At 46.7% G+C, this 18,369-nt stretch overlaps 2 protein-coding genes across 2 annotated transcripts in view; one reads left to right on the top strand and one right to left on the bottom strand.

Moving 5' to 3' along the window:
• Window positions 1-1,784: 1,784 nt before the first annotated feature.
• Window positions 1,785-5,603, bottom strand: LOC311117738 (uncharacterized protein). The gene is made up of 2 exons (XM_084192660.1): window positions 1,970-5,603; window positions 1,785-1,924 (listed from the first exon to the last, which is right to left on the bottom strand). The coding sequence occupies exon 1, from the start codon at window positions 4,834-4,836 to the stop codon at window positions 2,659-2,661; it is 2,178 nt and encodes a 725-aa protein (XP_084048786.1). The 5' UTR covers window positions 4,837-5,603; the 3' UTR covers window positions 1,785-1,924; window positions 1,970-2,658.
• A 533-nt stretch (window positions 5,604-6,136) lies between these two features.
• Window positions 6,137-18,369, top strand: part of LOC311117743 (uncharacterized protein) — a 20,569-nt gene continuing 8,336 nt past the window's right edge. The window contains exons 1-6 of the mRNA XM_084192664.1: window positions 6,137-6,319; window positions 9,109-9,208; window positions 9,907-9,946; window positions 10,043-10,094; window positions 10,262-10,367; window positions 14,194-14,277. Of these exons, the coding sequence (XP_084048790.1) occupies window positions 6,227-6,319; window positions 9,109-9,208; window positions 9,907-9,946; window positions 10,043-10,094; window positions 10,262-10,367; window positions 14,194-14,277 (475 nt within the window). The 5' untranslated portion in view covers window positions 6,137-6,226. The remainder of the gene's footprint in view (window positions 6,320-9,108; window positions 9,209-9,906; window positions 9,947-10,042; window positions 10,095-10,261; window positions 10,368-14,193; window positions 14,278-18,369) is intronic.

The following is an 18,369-nucleotide window of genomic DNA, read 5'->3' as shown; positions in this document are numbered from 1 at the left end:
CTGTTCATTTACATTTTACATTTAGATATAAAACCAACACAATCAATCTATGAATTATTGTTAGTAACGACACTGACATATAGTCTGCATCCCAACTGTCACCCTATTCCCTATATAGTGCACTTCTTTAGACCAGAGAATGGCACCCTATTCCCTATATAGTGCACTACTTTAGACCAGAGAATGGCACCCTATTCCCTATATAGTGCACTACTTTAGACCAGAGAATGGCACCCGCATTCCTATATAGTGCACTACTTTAGACCAGAGAATGGCACCCTATTCCCTACATAGTGCACCTACTTTAGACCAGAGAATGGCACCCTATTCCCTATATAGTGCACTACTTTAGACCAGAGAATGGCACCCTATTCCCTATATAGTGCACTACTTTAGACCAGAGAATGGCACCCTATTCCCTATATAGTGCACTACTTTAGACCAGAGAATGGCACCCTATTCCTATATAGTGCACTACTCTAGACCAGAGAATGGCACCCTATTCCCTATATAGTGCACTACTTTAGACCAGAGAATGGCACCCTATTCCCTATATAGTGCACTACTTTAGACCAGAGAATGGCACCCTATTCCCTATATAGTGCACTACTTTAGACCAGAGAATGACACCCTATTCCCTATATAGTGCACTACTTTAGACCAGAGAATGGCATCCTATTCCCTACATAGTGCACTACTTTAGACCAGAGAATGGCACCCTATTCCCTATATAGTGCACTACATTAGACCAGAGAATGGCACCCTATTCCCTATATAGTGCACTACTTTAGACCAGAGAATGGCACCCTATTCCCTATATAGTGCACTACTTTAGACCAGAGAATGGCACCCTATTCCCTATATAGTGCACTACTTTAGACCAGAGAATGGCACCCTATTCCCTATATAGTGCACTACTTTAGACCAGAGAATGGCACCCTATTCCCTATATAGTGCACTACTTTAGACCAGAGAATGGCACCCTATTCCCTATATAGTGCACTACTTTAGACCAGAGAATGGCACCCTATTCCCTATATAGTGCACTACTTTAGACCAGAGAATGGCACCCTATTCCCTATATAGTGCACTACTTTAGACCAGAGAATGGCACCCTATTCCCTATATAGTGCACTACTTTAGACCAGAGAATGCGCCCTATTCCTATATAGTGCACTACTTTAGACCAGAGAATGGCACCCTATTCCCTATATAGTGCACTACTTTAGACCAGAGAATGGCACCCTATTCCCTATATAGTGCACTACTTTAGACCAGAGAATGGCACCCATTCCCTATATAGTGCACTACTTTAGACCAGAGAATGGCACCCTATTCCCTATATAGTGCACTACTTTAGACCAGAGAATGGCACCCTATTCCCTATATAGTGCACTACTTTAGACCAGAGAATGACACCCTATTCCCTATATAGTGCACTACTTTAGACCAGAGAATGACACCCTATTCCCTATATAGTGCACTACTTTAGACCAGAGAATGGCACCCTATTCCCTATATAGTGCACTACTTTAGACCAGAGCCATGGCACCCTATTCCCTATATAGTGCACTACTTTAGACCAGAGAATGGCACCCTATTCCCTATATAGTGCACGACTTTAGACCAAAGAATGGTACCCTATTCCTATGTAGTGCACTACTTTAGACCAGAGAATGGCACCCTATTCCCTATATAGTGCACTACTTTAGACCAGAGAATGGCACCCTATTCCCTATATAGTGCACTACTTTAGACCAGAGAATGGTACCCTATTCCCCTATATAGTGCACTACTTTAGACCAGAGAATGGCACCCTATTCCCTATATAGTGCACTACTTTAGACCAGAGAATGGTACCCTATTCCATATATAGTGCACTACTTTAGACCAGAGAATGGTACCCTATTCCCTATATAGTGCACTACTTTAGACCAGAGAATGGCACCCTATTCCCTATATAGTGCACCTACTTTAGACCAGAGAATGGCACCCTATTCCCTATGTAGTGCACTACTTTAGACCAGGGCCCCGTATACATTTACATCATTTAGCAGACGCTCTTATCCAGAGCGACTTACAGGTCGCAATTAGGTTAAGTGCCTTGCTCAAGAGCACATCGACAGATTTTTTCACCTAGTCTGCTCTGGGATTAGAACCAGCGACCTTTCGGTTACTGGCACCACGCTCTTACCCACTAAGCTACCTGCCACCCGGTCAGTACTTGATGGCGCAGACTGAGAAAATCTGGACGTTCATTTCAAAATCAAGGTGACTTACAAAGATGAAGATCAAGAGAGGGAGAGTGGTGATGTGGTGTCCACAACTAAAGAATCACTGTGGAATCTGAAAAGACACGTGTCCCAAAAGCATGATGGTGCACTTAGTACATGCACATGCTAACAGAAAGGAACGGTGGGTAGCTAGCTAAGTGTGTCATTGTAGCAAAGTATTTATAAACTGAAAATCTGATCTCTTAAACGTTTCGTTCATTTTTGTTCTAATATCTGTACCATAGGCCGTAATTGATTTTGACTCAATATGCCTGGCATATTCCCACGTTCAAGGAGATTTCCGTTTTGATTGGGTTATTTTGCATAAAAATAAAAAAAACAACTCTTCATCCCTGCCCAGCCTGGCAAGAGTCCTGAAGGGAGTTTAGTATCTCCAGTGGCTCTGCAAGCATGGAGAGGATATTCTCTGCTGCTGGCCTGCTCTCCAGGCACCATGGAGAGGATATTCTCCGCTGCTGGTCTGCTCTCCAGGCACCATGGAGAGGATATTCTCCGCTGCTGGCCTGTTCTCCAGGCACCATGGAGAGGATATTCTCCGCTGCTGGCCTGCTCTCCAGGCACCATGGAGAGGATATTCTCCGCTGCTGGCCTGCTCTCCAGGCACCATGGAGAGGATATTCTCTGCTGCTGGCCTGCTCTCCAGGCACCATGGAGAGGATATTCTCCGCTGCTGGTCTGCTCTCCAGGCACCATGGAGAGGATATTCTCCGCTGCTGGCCTGTTCTCCAGGCACCATGGAGAGGATATTCTCCGCTGCTGGCCTGCTCTCCAGGCACCATGGAGAGGATATTCTCCGCTGCTGGCCTGCTCTCCAGGCACCATGGAGAGGATATTCTCTGCTGCTGGCCTGCTCTCCAGGCACCATGGAGAGGATATTCTGAACCGCTGGCCTGCTCTCCAGGCACCATGGAGAGGATATTCTCTGCTGCTGGCCTGCTCTCCAGGCACCATGGAGAGGATATTCTCCGCTGCTGGTCTGCTCTCCAGGCACCATGGAGAGGATATTCTCTGCTGCTGGTCTGCTCTCCAGGCACCATGGAGAGGATATTCTCTGCTGCTGGTCTGCTCTCCAGGCACCATGGAGAGGATATTCTCCGCTGCTGGTCTGCTCTCCAGGCACCATGGAGAGGATATTCTCCGCTGCTGGCCTGTTCTCCAGGCACCATGGAGAGGATATTCTCCGCTGCTGGCCTGCTCTCCAGGCACCATGGAGAGGATATTCTCCGCTGCTGGCCTGCTCTCCAGGCACCATGGAGAGGATATTCTCTGCTGCTGGCCTGCTCTCCAGGCACCATGGAGAGGATATTCTGAACTGCTGGCCTGCTCTCCAGGCACCATGGAGAGGATATTCTGAACTGCTGGCCTGCTCTCCAGGCACCATGGAGAGGATATTCTGAACCGCTGGCCTGCTCTCCAGGCACCATGGAGAGGATATTCTGAACCGCTGGCCTGCTCTCCAGGCACCATGGAGAGGATATTCTGAACTGCTGGCCTGCTCTCCAGGCACCATGGAGAGGATATTCTGAACCGCTGGCCTGCTCTCCAGGCACCATGGAGAGGATATTCTGAACCGCTGGCCTGTTCTCCAGGCACCATGGAGAGGATATTCTGAACCGCTGGCCTGCTCTCCAGGCACCATGGAGAGGATATTCTCTGCTGCTGGCCTGCTCTCCAGGCACCATGGAGAGGATATTCTCTGCTGCTGGTCTGCTCTCCAGGCACCATGGAGAGGATATTCTCTGCTGCTGGCCTGCTCTCCAGGCACCATGGAGAGAATATTCTCTGCTGCTGGCCTGCTCTCCAGGCACCATGGAGAGGATATTCTCTGCTGCTGGTCTGCTCTCCAGGCACCATGGAGAGGATATTCTCTGCTGCTGGCCTGCTCTCCAGGCACCATGGAGAGGATATTCTCTGCTGCTGGTCTGCTCTCCAGGCACCATGGAGAGGATATTCTCCGCTGCTGGCCTGCTCTCCAGGCACCATGGAGAGGATATTCTCCGCTGCTGGCCTGCTCTCCAGGCACCATGGAGAGGATATTCTCTGCTGCTGGTCTGCTCTCCAGGCACCATGGAGAGGATATTCTCTGCTGCTGGCCTGCTCTCCAGGCACCATGGAGAGAATATTCTCTGCTGCTGGCCTGCTCTCCAGGCACCATGGAGAGGATATTCTCTGCTGCTGGTCTGCTCTCCAGGCACCATGGAGAGGATATTCTCTGCTGCTGGTCTGCTCTCCAGGCACCATGGAGAGGATATTCTCCGCTGCTGGCCTGCTCTCCAGGCACCATGGAGAGGATATTCTCCACTGCTGGCCTGCTCTCCAGGCACCATGGAGAGGATATTCTCCGCTGCTGGTCTGTTCTCCAGGCACCATGGAGAGGATATTCTGAACTACTGGCCTGCTCTCCAGGCACCATGGAGAGGATATTCTCTGCTGCTGGCCTGCTCTCCAGGCACCATGGAGAGGATATTCTCTGCTGCTGGCGTGCTCTCCAGGCACCATGGAGAGGATATTCTCCGCTGCTGGTCTGCTCTCCAGGCACCATGGAGAGGATATTCTCCGCTGCTGGCCTGCTCTCCAGGCACCATCACATGACCCTGAAGCCACAGACTCTGGCCAAACTCCTGTTTCTAAAAATGTATTCAAAGGCACTGCAGACTGAGCCTAATAAGGCCTTTTTCATTTCATTTGTAATTAATTCTAAGTAAGTCACAGCCTATATGTGCAATTTATAGACTATAATGATTTAATACAACGAAATGTTGTTTAAATGCTGAGCACTTAATGTTCCTGGCAGCCAGTGTGTCCCACTCGCAAATGCTTCACAATTTATTTATTTGTTGAAATAATTGAAATATTATATCGTAAATAATTCATTTGCGTTCCTTCTTAGGCTCCCTGTCTGTCTCCTGACCTATTTAGAGTGTTTATAAGCTGTTTAATACGACATGTAGCCTATTTGAAATGATGAGTGCTCCTTACAGTGACCTTTTCATGTTGTTTATTTAAATACTTTTCATTCAAATCATATGGTTTGGTTTCAATACTTCAAAACCAAATGGTAGGTCCAGGTAGTCACAACAATGTATAGGTGTTGGTTAAATAGTGATTTTAATGAATGGAGCAAATTTGGAGCGGCAGTTTTATTTATTTTTTTGAGCGAGAAGCGGTTGTAAAGGATGTCCAATCCCTGGGCGGCAGCTCTGTTAGCTGTCCAATCCCTGGGCGGCAGCTCTGTTAGCTGTCCAATCCCTGGGTGGCAGCTCTGTTAGCTGTCCAATCCCTGGGCGGCAGCTCTGTTAGCTGTCCAATCCCTGGGCGGCAGCTCTGTTAGCTGTCCAATCCCTGGGCGGCAACTCTGTTAGCTGTCCAATCCCTGGGCGGCAGCTCTGTTAGGTGTCCAATCCCTGGGCGGCAGCGCTGTTAGCTGTCCAATCCCTGGGCGGCAGCTCTGTTAGCTGTCCAATCCCTGGGCGGCAGCTCTGTTAGCTGTCCAATCCCTGGGCGGCAGCTCTGTTAGCTGTCCAATCCCTGGGCGGCAGCTCTGTTAGCTGTCCAATCCCTGGGCGGCAGCTCTGTTAGCTGTCCAATCCCTGGGCGGCAGCTCTGTTAGCTGTCCAATCCCTGGGCGGCAGCTCTGTTAGCTGTCCAATCCCTGGGCGGCAGCTCTGTTAGCTGTCCAATCCCTGGGCGGCAGGCCGAACGCCCGGAGCAGCTGATGGCAGTACCTCAACAGCTTGTTTTGAACAATATATTTCTGAAAACAGTCAAATGTACACAAATTAACCACACTTTTATGGACATTTTAAATATAATCCTTGAATTATATATATATTTTAGGGGCACCGCCTCGAACGCCCTAATGGACGGGCCACCACTGAAATGCACTTGTTGTTGTTCTGGTACCTTATGTGTGTGTCATCAGGACGCGTCGTATGTTCAAGCAGCTGGGTCTGGAGGACTTCAGCTCTGTCAACATTCAGGTATTGGGGGCAGAAGATACCTACGGACCACACAGCAATAACACGGTACGCTACGACACGGTGTGTCTGTGTGTGTGTGTGTCTGTGTGTGTGTGTGTGTGTGTGTGTCTGTGTGTGTGTGTGTCTGTGTGTCTGTGTGTGTGTGTGTCTGTGTCTGTGTGTCTGTGTGTCTGTGTGTGTGTGTGTCTGTGTGTGTGTGTGTCTGTGTGTCTGTGTGTCTGTGTGTGTGTGTGTGTGTGTGTATAGGGGTTGAATAGATTTGTGTCCTACTGACGAGCTGCCCCCAGGTGGTGAGGGTAGGGAACAACACACATCAGCCACGCTGATCCTCAACACTGGGGCTCCTCAGGGCTGCGTGCTCAGTCCCCTCCTGTACTTCCTGTTCACCCACAACTCCAAAACCGTCGTTAAGTTTGCTGACGACACGAGGGTGGTAGGCCTGATCATCGACGACGATGAGACCGCCAATAGGGAGGAGGTCAGAGACCTGGCCTTGTGGTGCCAGGATAACAACCTCTCCCTCAACGTGAGCAAGACAAAGGAGATGATCGTGGACTACAGGAAAAGGAGGGCCGAGCACGCCCCCATTCTCATCGACGGGGCTGTAGTGGAGCAGGTTGAGAGCTTCAAGTTCCACGGTGTCACTAAGTAATTATCATGGTCCACACTAGGGTTATTATAGTAAATGAAAATAAAATAAAAACTAAAAACATTTGAAAAACTAAAACTATACTGCAACTTTTATCTTTGACTGAAAAACTAACTAAAATAAAATAAAAACCATCATAAATTAGGTTTAGTAAAAAAAAAAAAAAAAGTATAATCTTTGGCCAATAATCGAATGGGGTTTTCAAGCTTTTTCTTCTAATGGGATTTTCAAATCTCTGAATCTGGCGGGTAAATGCTACCAGTAGATGCTACCAGTAGATGCTGCCACTATCACCAGCTAATAGGGAAGAAATCGGAGGGCGAGCCACGGACCGTGACTGGGCCAAGCTAGAGCAGCTTGTTAAGTTGCTGGAGCCGTTCGCGATCCACACACCGACCAACTTCAAACTGACATCCGGTCGCTGTCTGATGTGTTGCCGTGCAACACTACCTATACATGGAGGCATACTTCCAGTCAACTACTGTTGGCACGTGTCCTCCTGAAGTCACTGCGTCAGCGCTTCCCATGCATACTGAGTCGTCTGGCAGCCAACTTCGATCCAACCCCTGCAGCAGCTTGCCTGATGGACCCAAGCGTGTCTCTGGCACTTCGCTCAACAGAGATGGAGCCACTGATGAGGGAAGCAGAGTCTTTTTGTACTTCAGCAAATCAGAGAGTACAGCCGTGGAGCAGCAGGACCCCAGGAAGATGCCAGCACGATGAATCCAGCAAGCATCTCGACCACAGTGCTTCAGAAATATAGCTTCCTCGCATCGAAGATAGTGTCTGAGGTCACTGTCCAGCCGGAGGGTCAACCTGGCGGGGCGTTCAGTGCCCCGTGTGAGCTGTGGAAATACCTGGAAGAGGTAAAGGGGGACAGAGTCACCTCTCCAGGTCTGACAGGGTGGCTGTTTATCCAAAGCTGTGTCCTGTGTTACTGAATCTGCTGTCTGCCCCTGCATCCGAAAGCGTTCCTGGAGAGAATATCCTCTGTGTGTGGACAACTGTCATCAGGCTTGAGAAACCGAACAACCACCTCTCTGGAACACAGAGTCTTCTTGAACAGAAACACACACACGCTGTCTGTCTGGCTCTCTGTCTGTCTGGCTGTCTGTCTGGCTGGCTGGCTATCTGTCTGTCTGTCTGTCTGTCTGTCTGTCTGTCTGTCTGTCTGTCTGTCTGTCTGTCTGTCTGGGTGTGAACTGATAGATTTATGAAGAAGTGTTGTAATCCTTATGTTTTAGCTGTTGTTGCAGCTGTTTTTACTAACCCTATTTGAAGGGGTTAGCCAGTGATACGTTTAATATTCCATAAACATAACATGTCAAATGACCATTACTTCTCCTCTCTCTGTCTGTCAGATAAATGTACTTGATTCTTCTTACGTCTACTACTAAAGTTAAAAAGCATTGGATTGGTGTAAACTTGGGCATATTTCTTGCACCATTCTAGGCGCTTATCCTTTACAATCAAGTCACATTAGGATTTATTTATATTTTAAACCGAACCAAACCTATGTCCTGGCCATGGAGTTGTATGGAGTCCTCCAGTGGCCAGAAGCCTGAGTTAGCGACCATTGTGATTTAGTCAACTTGGCAGGACATCCAACTTCATTGGCTGATCCCTCCTGATGACCCGGTTGGCATGACCTGATGACCCGGTAGGAGTCTCGACAGCCGGGTCATCACGAGGTATCAGCCAATTAATGGTATTTGAGAAGAACGTTTCTAAACTCTCTCTTTCACGTTCCCTCATTCTCCCCCCCCTCTCTCTTTCTCTGTCTCTCCCCCTATCCTCCTCTCTCCCCCTCCCCCCTCCCTCCTCTCTCCCCCTCCCCCTCCCTCTCTCTACCCCTCCCCCTCCCTCTCTCTACCCCTCCCCCTCCCTCTCTCTACCCCTCCCCCTCCCTCTCTCTACCCCCTCCCTCCCTCCTCCCTATCGCCCTCTCTCCTCTCTCTCTCTCTCCCCCTCCCTCCCTCATCTCTCTCCCCCCCCTCCCTCATCTCTCTCCCCCCTCCCTCATCTATCTCCCCCTCCCTCCCTCATCTCTCTCCCCCTATCCCCCTCCATCCTCTCTCTCCCCCATCTCCCTCCTCTCTCTCCCCCCTTCCTCTCTCCCCCCCTCCCTCTCTCTCCCCCCTCCCTCCTTCCTTCCCTCCCTCCCTCCCTCCCTCTCTCTCTCCAGACCCCTAGAGAGGTGGTAGTATGGATGGCTGTGCGTCATGGACAGAAGAAAGCTCTGGAGGTCTTCGCCAGGGAGATAGCACCTGCAGGAACGGGCATGGGTATGAGCACACACCAAATTAATGTAAACACATGCACACACACACACACACACACACACACTGTGTGTTCATGTTGTGTAATGTTCTGTTTATGCTTAATCAGAACATCTAAAAATGTAATAAGTTCAGTCCACGGTCATAGACTGTGTACACACACACACACACACAACACAGACACACACACACACACCACACACACACACACACACACACACACACACACACACACACACACACACACACACCACACACCACACAGACACACAGACACACACAGACACACAGACACTCCCCAAGCCTGTGGTCAAACACAGACACACACTCACTCACTCCCCCTCTAAGTTCCTTAGTTGAACTTTGTCTGCATCAGCGAATGTGGGAAGAAGTGTTATGTTGACACAGTGGGACAGTAATAGCATATTACCAAATGGCTGGCTAACTGGATGCTTCCCAAATTGCACCCTATACCCTATGCACTACTGTTGACCAGAGCCCTGTGGGTCTGTTATGGACCCCGGTCTAAAGTAGTGCACTACGTAGGGAATAGGGTGCCATTTGGGACTGATCCGCTGTCTGTACATGGACTGATGTTAGGGTGGTTTCCTCAGACTCACAACCACTAGCTAAACCGTTTGTGTGTTCTCCCTCCCTCCTCCCTCCCTCCTCTCTCCCTCCTCTCTCCCTCCTCTCTCCCCTAGCCCCTGGACTCATGGGCATAGTTGGAGGACGACCAAGAGTGTAAGTATTCAACAGTATTCGCATACACACTCACACACACACAATACTCTTGTTTATTTGGTATTTTCATGATCATTTTCATGATGACTTTTGCAGCTCTCCAGTTCTGAAACCTTTCTTCTTCATGCATGCAAAGTCTCAGCTGAAGGTAAAATCACCATCACAATATTATTCCTCATAGATACTGGTCAGATGAATTGATCAATTTGCTGGTATATTCATTGATGGGTTGATTTATTGATTATTTATGGTTAATGTAGATTGATTGGTTTATTTAGACCTTAAACTGATTGATTCATTGTTTGTCCACTGCAGGTGGATGTGCACATTGGTGGAGAGCACGCTGAGACGCACACTGAGGCGGAGTTAGACTCACCTGAGGCTCCGCCCCCAGCTGAGGAGAAAGCTGTGCCTGTTGCAGGTACGCCATCACGTGGTCTCCACACAACCAGGTACGCCATCACGTGGTCTCCACACAACCAGGTATGCCATCACGTGGTCTCCACACAACCAGGTATGCCATCACGTGGTCTCCACACAACCAGGTACGCCATCACGTGGTCTCCACACAAGCAGGTACGCCATCACGTGGTCTCCACACAACCAGGTACGCCATCACGTGGTCTCCACACAACCAGGTACGCCATCACGTGGTCTCCACACAACCAGGTACGCCATCACGTGGTCTCCACACAACCAGGTACGCCATCACGTGGTCTCCACACAAACAGGTACGCCATCACGTGGTCTCCACACAACCAGGTACGCCATCACGTGGTCTCCACACAACCAGGTACGCCATCACGTGGTCTCCACACAACCAGGTACGCCATCACGTGGTCTCCACACAACCAGGTACGCCATCACGTGGTCTCCACTCAACCCCCCCTAATCAACCCCCCCAGTCCCAGCCCTCTACCCCCTAATCAACCCCCCCAGTCCCAGCCCTCTACCCCCTAATCAACCCCCCCAGTCCCAGCCCTCTACCCCCTAATCAACCCCCCCAGTCCCAGCCCTCTACCCCCTAATCAACCCCCCCAGTCCCAGCCCTCTACCCCCTAATCAACCCCCCCAGTCCCAGCCCTCTACCCCCTAATCAACCCCCCCAGTCCCAGCCCTCTACCCCCTAATCAACCCCCCCAGTCCCAGCCCTCTACCCCCTAATCAACCCCCCCAGTCCCAGCCCTCTACCCCCTAATCAACCCCCCCAGTCCCAGCCCTCTACCCCCTAATCAACCCCCCCAGTCCCAGCCCTCTACCCCCTAATCAACCCCCCCTAATCAACCCCCCCAGTCCCAGCCCTCTACTCAGTGCTTCCTGCAAACTGTTTCCCCCTTGACCTATAGAGCGCAGTAAAACAATGTAAAGCTCTTCAGAGATTGATTTGCTGTTTCAGGAATGTCACTGTTAGGATGGTTTTCTTGGGCATTCCTGGAGGCAGAACTAATAGATGACCTAGGAACACTCTGGCTCATCCATGAATGAAGAGAGAGGCAGAACTAATAGATGACCTACCCCTCCATAGATAGGAACACTCTGGCTCATCCATGAATGAAGAGAGAGGCAGAACTAATAGATGACCTACCCCTCCATAGATAGGAACACTCTGGCTCATCCATGAATTAAGAGAGAGGCAGAACTAATAGATGACCTACCCCTCCATAGATAGGAACACTCTGGCTCATCCATTAATGAAGAGAGAGGCAGAACTAATAGATGACCTACCCCTCCATAGATAGGAACACTCTGGCTCATCCATGAATTAAGAGAGAGGCAGAACTAATAGATGACCTACCCCTCCATAGATAGGAACACTCTGGCTCATCCATTAATGAAGAGAGAGACAGAAGTAATAGATTACCTACCCCTCCATAGATAGGAACACTCTGGCTCATCCATTAATGAAGAGAGAGGCAGAAGTAATAGATTACCTACCCCTCCATAGATAGGAACACTCTGGCTCATCCATGAATGAAGAGAGAGGCAGAACTAATAGATGACCTACCCCTCCATAGATAGGAACACTCTGGCTCATCCATTAATGAAGAGAGAGACAGAAGTAATAGATTACCTACCCCTCCATAGATAGGAACACTCTGGCTCATCCATTAATGAAGAGAGAGGCAGAACTAATAGATGACATACCCCTCCATAGATAGGAACACTCTGGCTCATCCATTAATGAAGAGAGAGACAGAAGTAATAGATTACCTACCCCTCCATAGATAGGAACACTCTGGCTCATCCATGAATGAAGAGAGAGGCAGAACTAATAGATGACCTACCCCTCCATAGATAGGAACACTCTGGCTCATCCATGAATTAAGAGAGAGGCAGAACTAATAGATGACCTACCCCTCCATAGATAGGAACACTCTGGCTCATCCATTAATGAAGAGAGAGGCAGAACTAATAGATGACCTACCCCTCCATAGATAGGAACACTCTGGCTCATCCATGAATTAAGAGAGAGGCAGAACTAATAGATGACCTACCCCTCCATAGATAGGAACACTCTGGCTCATCCATTAATGAAGAGAGAGACAGAAGTAATAGATTACCTACCCCTCCATAGATAGGAACACTCTGGCTCATCCATTAATGAAGAGAGAGGCAGAAGTAATAGATTACCTACCCCTCCATAGATAGGAACACTCTGGCTCATCCATGAATGAAGAGAGAGGCAGAACTAATAGATGACCTACCCCTCCATAGATAGGAACACTCTGGCTCATCCATTAATGAAGAGAGAGACAGAAGTAATAGATTACCTACCCCTCCATAGATAGGAACACTCTGGCTCATCCATTAATGAAGAGAGAGGCAGAACTAATAGATGACATACCCCTCCATAGATAGGAACACTCTGGCTCATCCATTAATGAAGAGAGAGACAGAAGTAATAGATTACCTACCCCTCCATAGATAGGAACACTCTGGCTCATCCATGAATGAAGAGAGAGACAGAACTAATAGATGACCTACCCCTCCATAGATAGGAACACTCTGGCTCATCCATTAATGAAGAGAGAGACAGAAGTAATAGATTACCTACCCCTCCATAGATAGGAACACTCTGGCTCATCCATGAATGAAGAGAGAGGCAGAACTAATAGATGACCTACCCCTCCATAGATAGGAACACTCTGGCTCATCCATTAATGAAGAGAGAGACAGAAGTAATAGATTACCTACCCCTCCATAGATAGGAACACTCTGGCTCATCCATGAATGAAGAGAGAGACAGAACTAATAGATTACCTACCCCTCCATAGATAGGAACACTCTGGCTCATCCATTAATGAAGAGAGAGGCAGAACTAATAGATTACCTACCCCTCCATAGATAGGAACACTCTGGCTCATCCATGAATGAAGAGAGAGGCAGAACTAATAGATTACCTACCCCTCCATAGATAGGAACACTCTGGCTCATCCATGAATGAAGAGAGAGGGAGAACTAATAGATGACCTACCCCTCCATAGATAGGAACACTCTGGCTCATCCATGAATGAAGAGAGAGGCAGAACTAATAGATGACCTACCCCTCCATAGATAGGAACACTCTGGCTCATCCATGAATGAAGAGAGAGGCAGAACTAATAGATTACCTACCCCTCCATAGATAGGAACACTCTGGCTCATCCATGAATGAAGAGAGAGGCAGAACTAATAGATTACCTACCCCTCCATAGATAGGAACACTCTGGCTCATCCATGAATGAAGAGAGAGACAGAAGTAATAGATGACCTACCCCTCCATAGATAGGAACACTCTGGCTCATCCATTAATGAAGAGAGAGACAGAAGTAATAGATTACCTACACCTCCATAGATAGGAACACTCTGGCTCATCCATGAATGAAGAGAGAGACAGAAGTAATAGATTACCTACCCCTCCATAGATAGGAACACTCTGGCTCATCCATGAATGAAGAGAGGCAGGAAAAGGGAGCCCCACAATCATCTGAGATGACTAATGTTGTTGTCTGACCACAGTCTCATCTGAGATGACTGGTTCGTTATGATAATCATAGTCTAATGCTGTTCTCTGACCACAGTCTCATCTGAGATGACTAATGTTGTTCTCTGACCACAGTCTCATCTGAGATGACTGGTTCGTTATGATAATCATATCTGGTTCCAAAAATGACCCTTCTCTCATTTCTGTTTCTCTTTCCTTCTCTCACTGTTCTCTCTCTCCCTCCCTCTCTCTCTCCTTCCCTCTCACTGTTCTCCCTCTCCAGATCTTCCCAGTGGTCCCCACTCCTACAGGCTAGAGGAGTTGGCCTACACCAGGAGTGGAGACAAGGGAGACTCTAGTAACATTGGTAAGACTCACTGTACAAAAACTGTATAGGACAGCTCTGGGATGTCTCATGTCCTCTATAGTACAGCTCTGGGATGTCTCATGTCCTCTATAGTACAGCTCTGGGATGTCTCATGTCCTCTATAGTACAGCTCTGGGATGTCTCATGTCCTCTATAGTACAGCTCTGGGATGTCTCATGTCCTCTATAGTACAGCTCTGGGATGTCTCATGTCCTCTATAGGACAGCTCTGGGATGTCTCATGTCCTCTATAGTACAGCTCTGGGATGTCTCATGTCCTCTATAGTACAGCTCTGATAGTACAGCTCTGGGATGTCTCATGTCCTCTATAGTACAGCTCTGGGATGTCTCATGTCCTCTATAGTACAGCTCTGGGATGTCTCATGTCCTCTATAGTACAGCTCTGGGATGTCTCATGTCCTCTATAGTACAGCTCTGGGATGTCTCATGTCCTCTATAGTACAGCTCTGGGATGTCTCATGTCCTCTATAGTACAGCTCTGGGATGTCTCATGTCCTCTATAGTACAGCTCTGGGATGTCTCATGTCCTCTATAGTACAGCTCTGGGATGTCTCATGTCCTCTATAGGACAGCTCTGGGATGTCTCATGTCCTCTATAGGACAGCTCTGGGATGTCTCATGTCCTCTATAGGACAGCTCTGGGATGTCTCATGTCCTCTATAGTACAGCTCTGGGATGTCTCATGTCCTCTATAGTACAGCTCTGGGATGTCTCATGTCCTCTATAGTACAGCTCTGGGATGTCTCATGTCCTCTATAGTACAGCTCTGGGATGTCTCATGTCCTCTATAGTACAGCTCTGGGATGTCTCATGTCCTCTATAGGACAGCTCTGGGATGTCTCATGTCCTCTATAGTACAGCTCTGGGATGTCAAGGACAGTAGGAGAGACTGTTAACATCAGTATGACTAATTCACAGTACAGTAAGAGAGACTGTTAACATCAGTATGACTAATTCCCAGTACAGTAGGAGAGACTGTTAACATCAGTATGACTAATTCCCAGTGCAGTAGGAGAGACTGTTAACATCAGTATGACTAATTCACAGTGCAGTAGGAGAGACTGTTAACATCAGTATGACTAATTCACAGTGCAGTAGGAGAGACTTAACATCAGTATGACTAATTCCCAGTGCAGTAGGAGAGACTGTTAACATCAGTATGACTAATTCACAGTGCAGTAGGAGAGACTGTTAACATCAGTATGACTAATTCACAGTGCAGTAGGAGAGACTGTTAACATCAGTATGACTAATTCACAGTGCAGTAGGAGAGACTGTTAACATCAGTATGACTAATTTACAGTGCAGTAGAAGAGACTGTTAACATCGGTTTGACTAATTCACAGTGCAGTAGAAGAGACTGTTAACATCAGTATGACTAATTCACAGTGCAGTAGAAGAGACTGTTAACATCAGTATGACTAATTCACAGTGCAGTAGGAGAGACTGTTAACATCAGTATGACTAATTCACAGTACAGTAGGAGAGACTGTTAACATCAGTATGACTAATTCACAGTACAGTAGGAGAGACTGTTAACATCAGTATGACTAATTCACAGTGCAGTAGGAGAGACTGTTAACATCAGTATGACTAATTCACAGTACAGTAGGAGAGACTGTTAACATCATTATGACTAATTCACAGTACAGTAGGAGAAACTGTTAACATCAGTATGACTAATTCACAGTACAGTAGGAGAGACTGTTAACATCAGTATAACTAATTCACAGTACAGTAGGAGAGACTGTTAACATCAGTATGACTAATTCACAGTGCAGTAGGAGAGACTGTTAACATCAGTATTACTAATTCACAGTGCAGTAGAAGAGACTGTTAACATCAGTATGACTAATTCACAGTACAGTATGAGAGACTGTTAACATCAGTATGACTAATTCACAGTGCAGTAGAAGAGACTGTTAACATCAGTATGACTAATTCACAGTGCAGTAGGAGAGACTGTTAACATCAGTATGACTAATTCACAGTACAGTAGGAGAGACTGTTAACATCAGTATGACTAATTCACAGTACAGTAGGAGAGACTGTTAACATCAGTATGACTAATTCACAGTACAGTAGGAGAGACTGTTAACATCAGTATGACTAATTCACAGTACAGTAGGAGAGACTGTTAACATCAGTATGACTAATTCACAGTACAGTAGGAGAGACTTAACATCAGTATGACTAATTCACAGTACAGTAGGAGAGACTGTTAACATCAGTATGACTAATTCACAGTGCAGTAGAAGAGACTGTTAACATCAGTATGACTAATTCACAGTGCAGTAGGAGAGACTGTTAACATCAGTATGACTAATTCACAGTGCAGTAGGAGAGACTGTTAACATCAGTATGACTAATTCACAGTGCAGTAGGAGAGACTGTTAACATCAGTATGACTAATTCACAGTACAGTAGGAGAGACTGTTAACATCAGTATGACTAATTCACAGTACAGTAGGAGAGACTGTTAACATCAGTATGACTAATTCACAGTACAGTAGGAGAGACTGTTAACATCAGTATGACTAATTCACAGTACAGTAGGAGAGACTGTTAACATCAGTATGACTAATTCACAGTACAGTAGGAGAGACTTAACATCAGTATGACTAATTCACAGTACAGTAGGAGAGACTGTTAACATCAGTATGACTAATTCACAGTGCAGTAGGAGAGACTGTTAACATCAGTATGACTAATTCACAGTGCAGTAGGAGAGACTGTTAACATCAGTATGACTAATTCACAGTGCAGTAGGAGAGACTGTTAACATCAGTATGACTAATTCACAGTGCAGTAGGAGAGACTGTTAACATCAGTATGACTAATTCACAGTGCAGTAGAAGAGACTGTTAACATCAGTATGACTAATTCACAGTGCAGTAGAAGAGACTGTTAACATCAGTATGACTAATTCACAGTGCAGTAGGAGAGACTGTTAACATCAGTATGACTAATTCACAGTACAGTAGGAGAGACTGTTAACATCAGTATGACAAATTCACAGTACAGTAGGAGAGACTGTTAACATCAGTATGACTAATTCACAGTGTAGTAGGAGAGACTGTTAACATCAGTATGACTAATTCACAGTGCAGTAGGAGAGACTGTTAACATCAGTATGACTAATTCACAGTGCAGTAGGAGAGACTGTTAACATCAGTATGACTAATTCACAGTGCAGTAGGAGAGACTGTTAACATCAGTATGACTAATTCACAGTACAGTAGGAGAGACTGTTAACATCAGTATGACTAATTCACAGTACAGTAGGAGAGACTGTTAACATCAGTATGACTAATTCACAGTACAGTAGGAGAGACTGTTAACATCAGTATGACTAATTCACAGTACAGTAGAAGAGACTGTTAACATCAGTATGACTAATTCACAGTACAGTAGAAGAGACTGTTAACATCAGTATGACTAATTCACAGTACAGTAGGAGAGACTGTTAACATCAGTATGACTAATTCACAGTGCAGTAGGAGAGACTTAACATCAGTATGACTAATTCACAGTGCAGTAGGAGAGACTGTTAACATCAGTATGACTAATTCACAGTGCAGTAGGAGAGACTTAACATCAGTATGACTAATTCACAGTGCAGTAGGAGAGATTGTTAACATCAGTATGACTAATTCACAGTGCAGTAGGAGAGACTGTTAACATCAGTATGACTAATTCACAGTGCAGTAGGAGAGACTGTTAACATCAATATGACTAATTCACAGTACAGTAGGAGAGACTGTTAACATCAGTATGACTAATTCACAGTGCAGTAGGTGAGACTTAACATCAGTATGACTAATTCACAGTGCAGTAGCAGAGACTGTTAACATCAGTATGACTAATTCACAGTACAGTAGTAGAGACTGTTAACACCAGTATGACTAATTCACAGTGCAGTAGGAGAGACTGTTAACATCAGTATGACTAATTCACAGTACAGTAGGAGAGAATGTTAACATCAGTATGACTAATTCACAGGACAGTAGGAGAGACTGTTAACATCAGTATGACTAATTCACAGTGCAGTAGGAGAGACTGTTAACATCAG

The sequence above is a fragment of the Coregonus lavaretus genome (assembly GCF_964263955.1).
Source record: "Coregonus lavaretus genome assembly, contig: HAP1_SCAFFOLD_572, whole genome shotgun sequence".
Classification (NCBI taxonomy): Eukaryota; Metazoa; Chordata; class Actinopteri; order Salmoniformes; family Salmonidae; genus Coregonus; species Coregonus lavaretus.
This window is presented reverse-complemented; position numbering and strand designations above follow the sequence as displayed.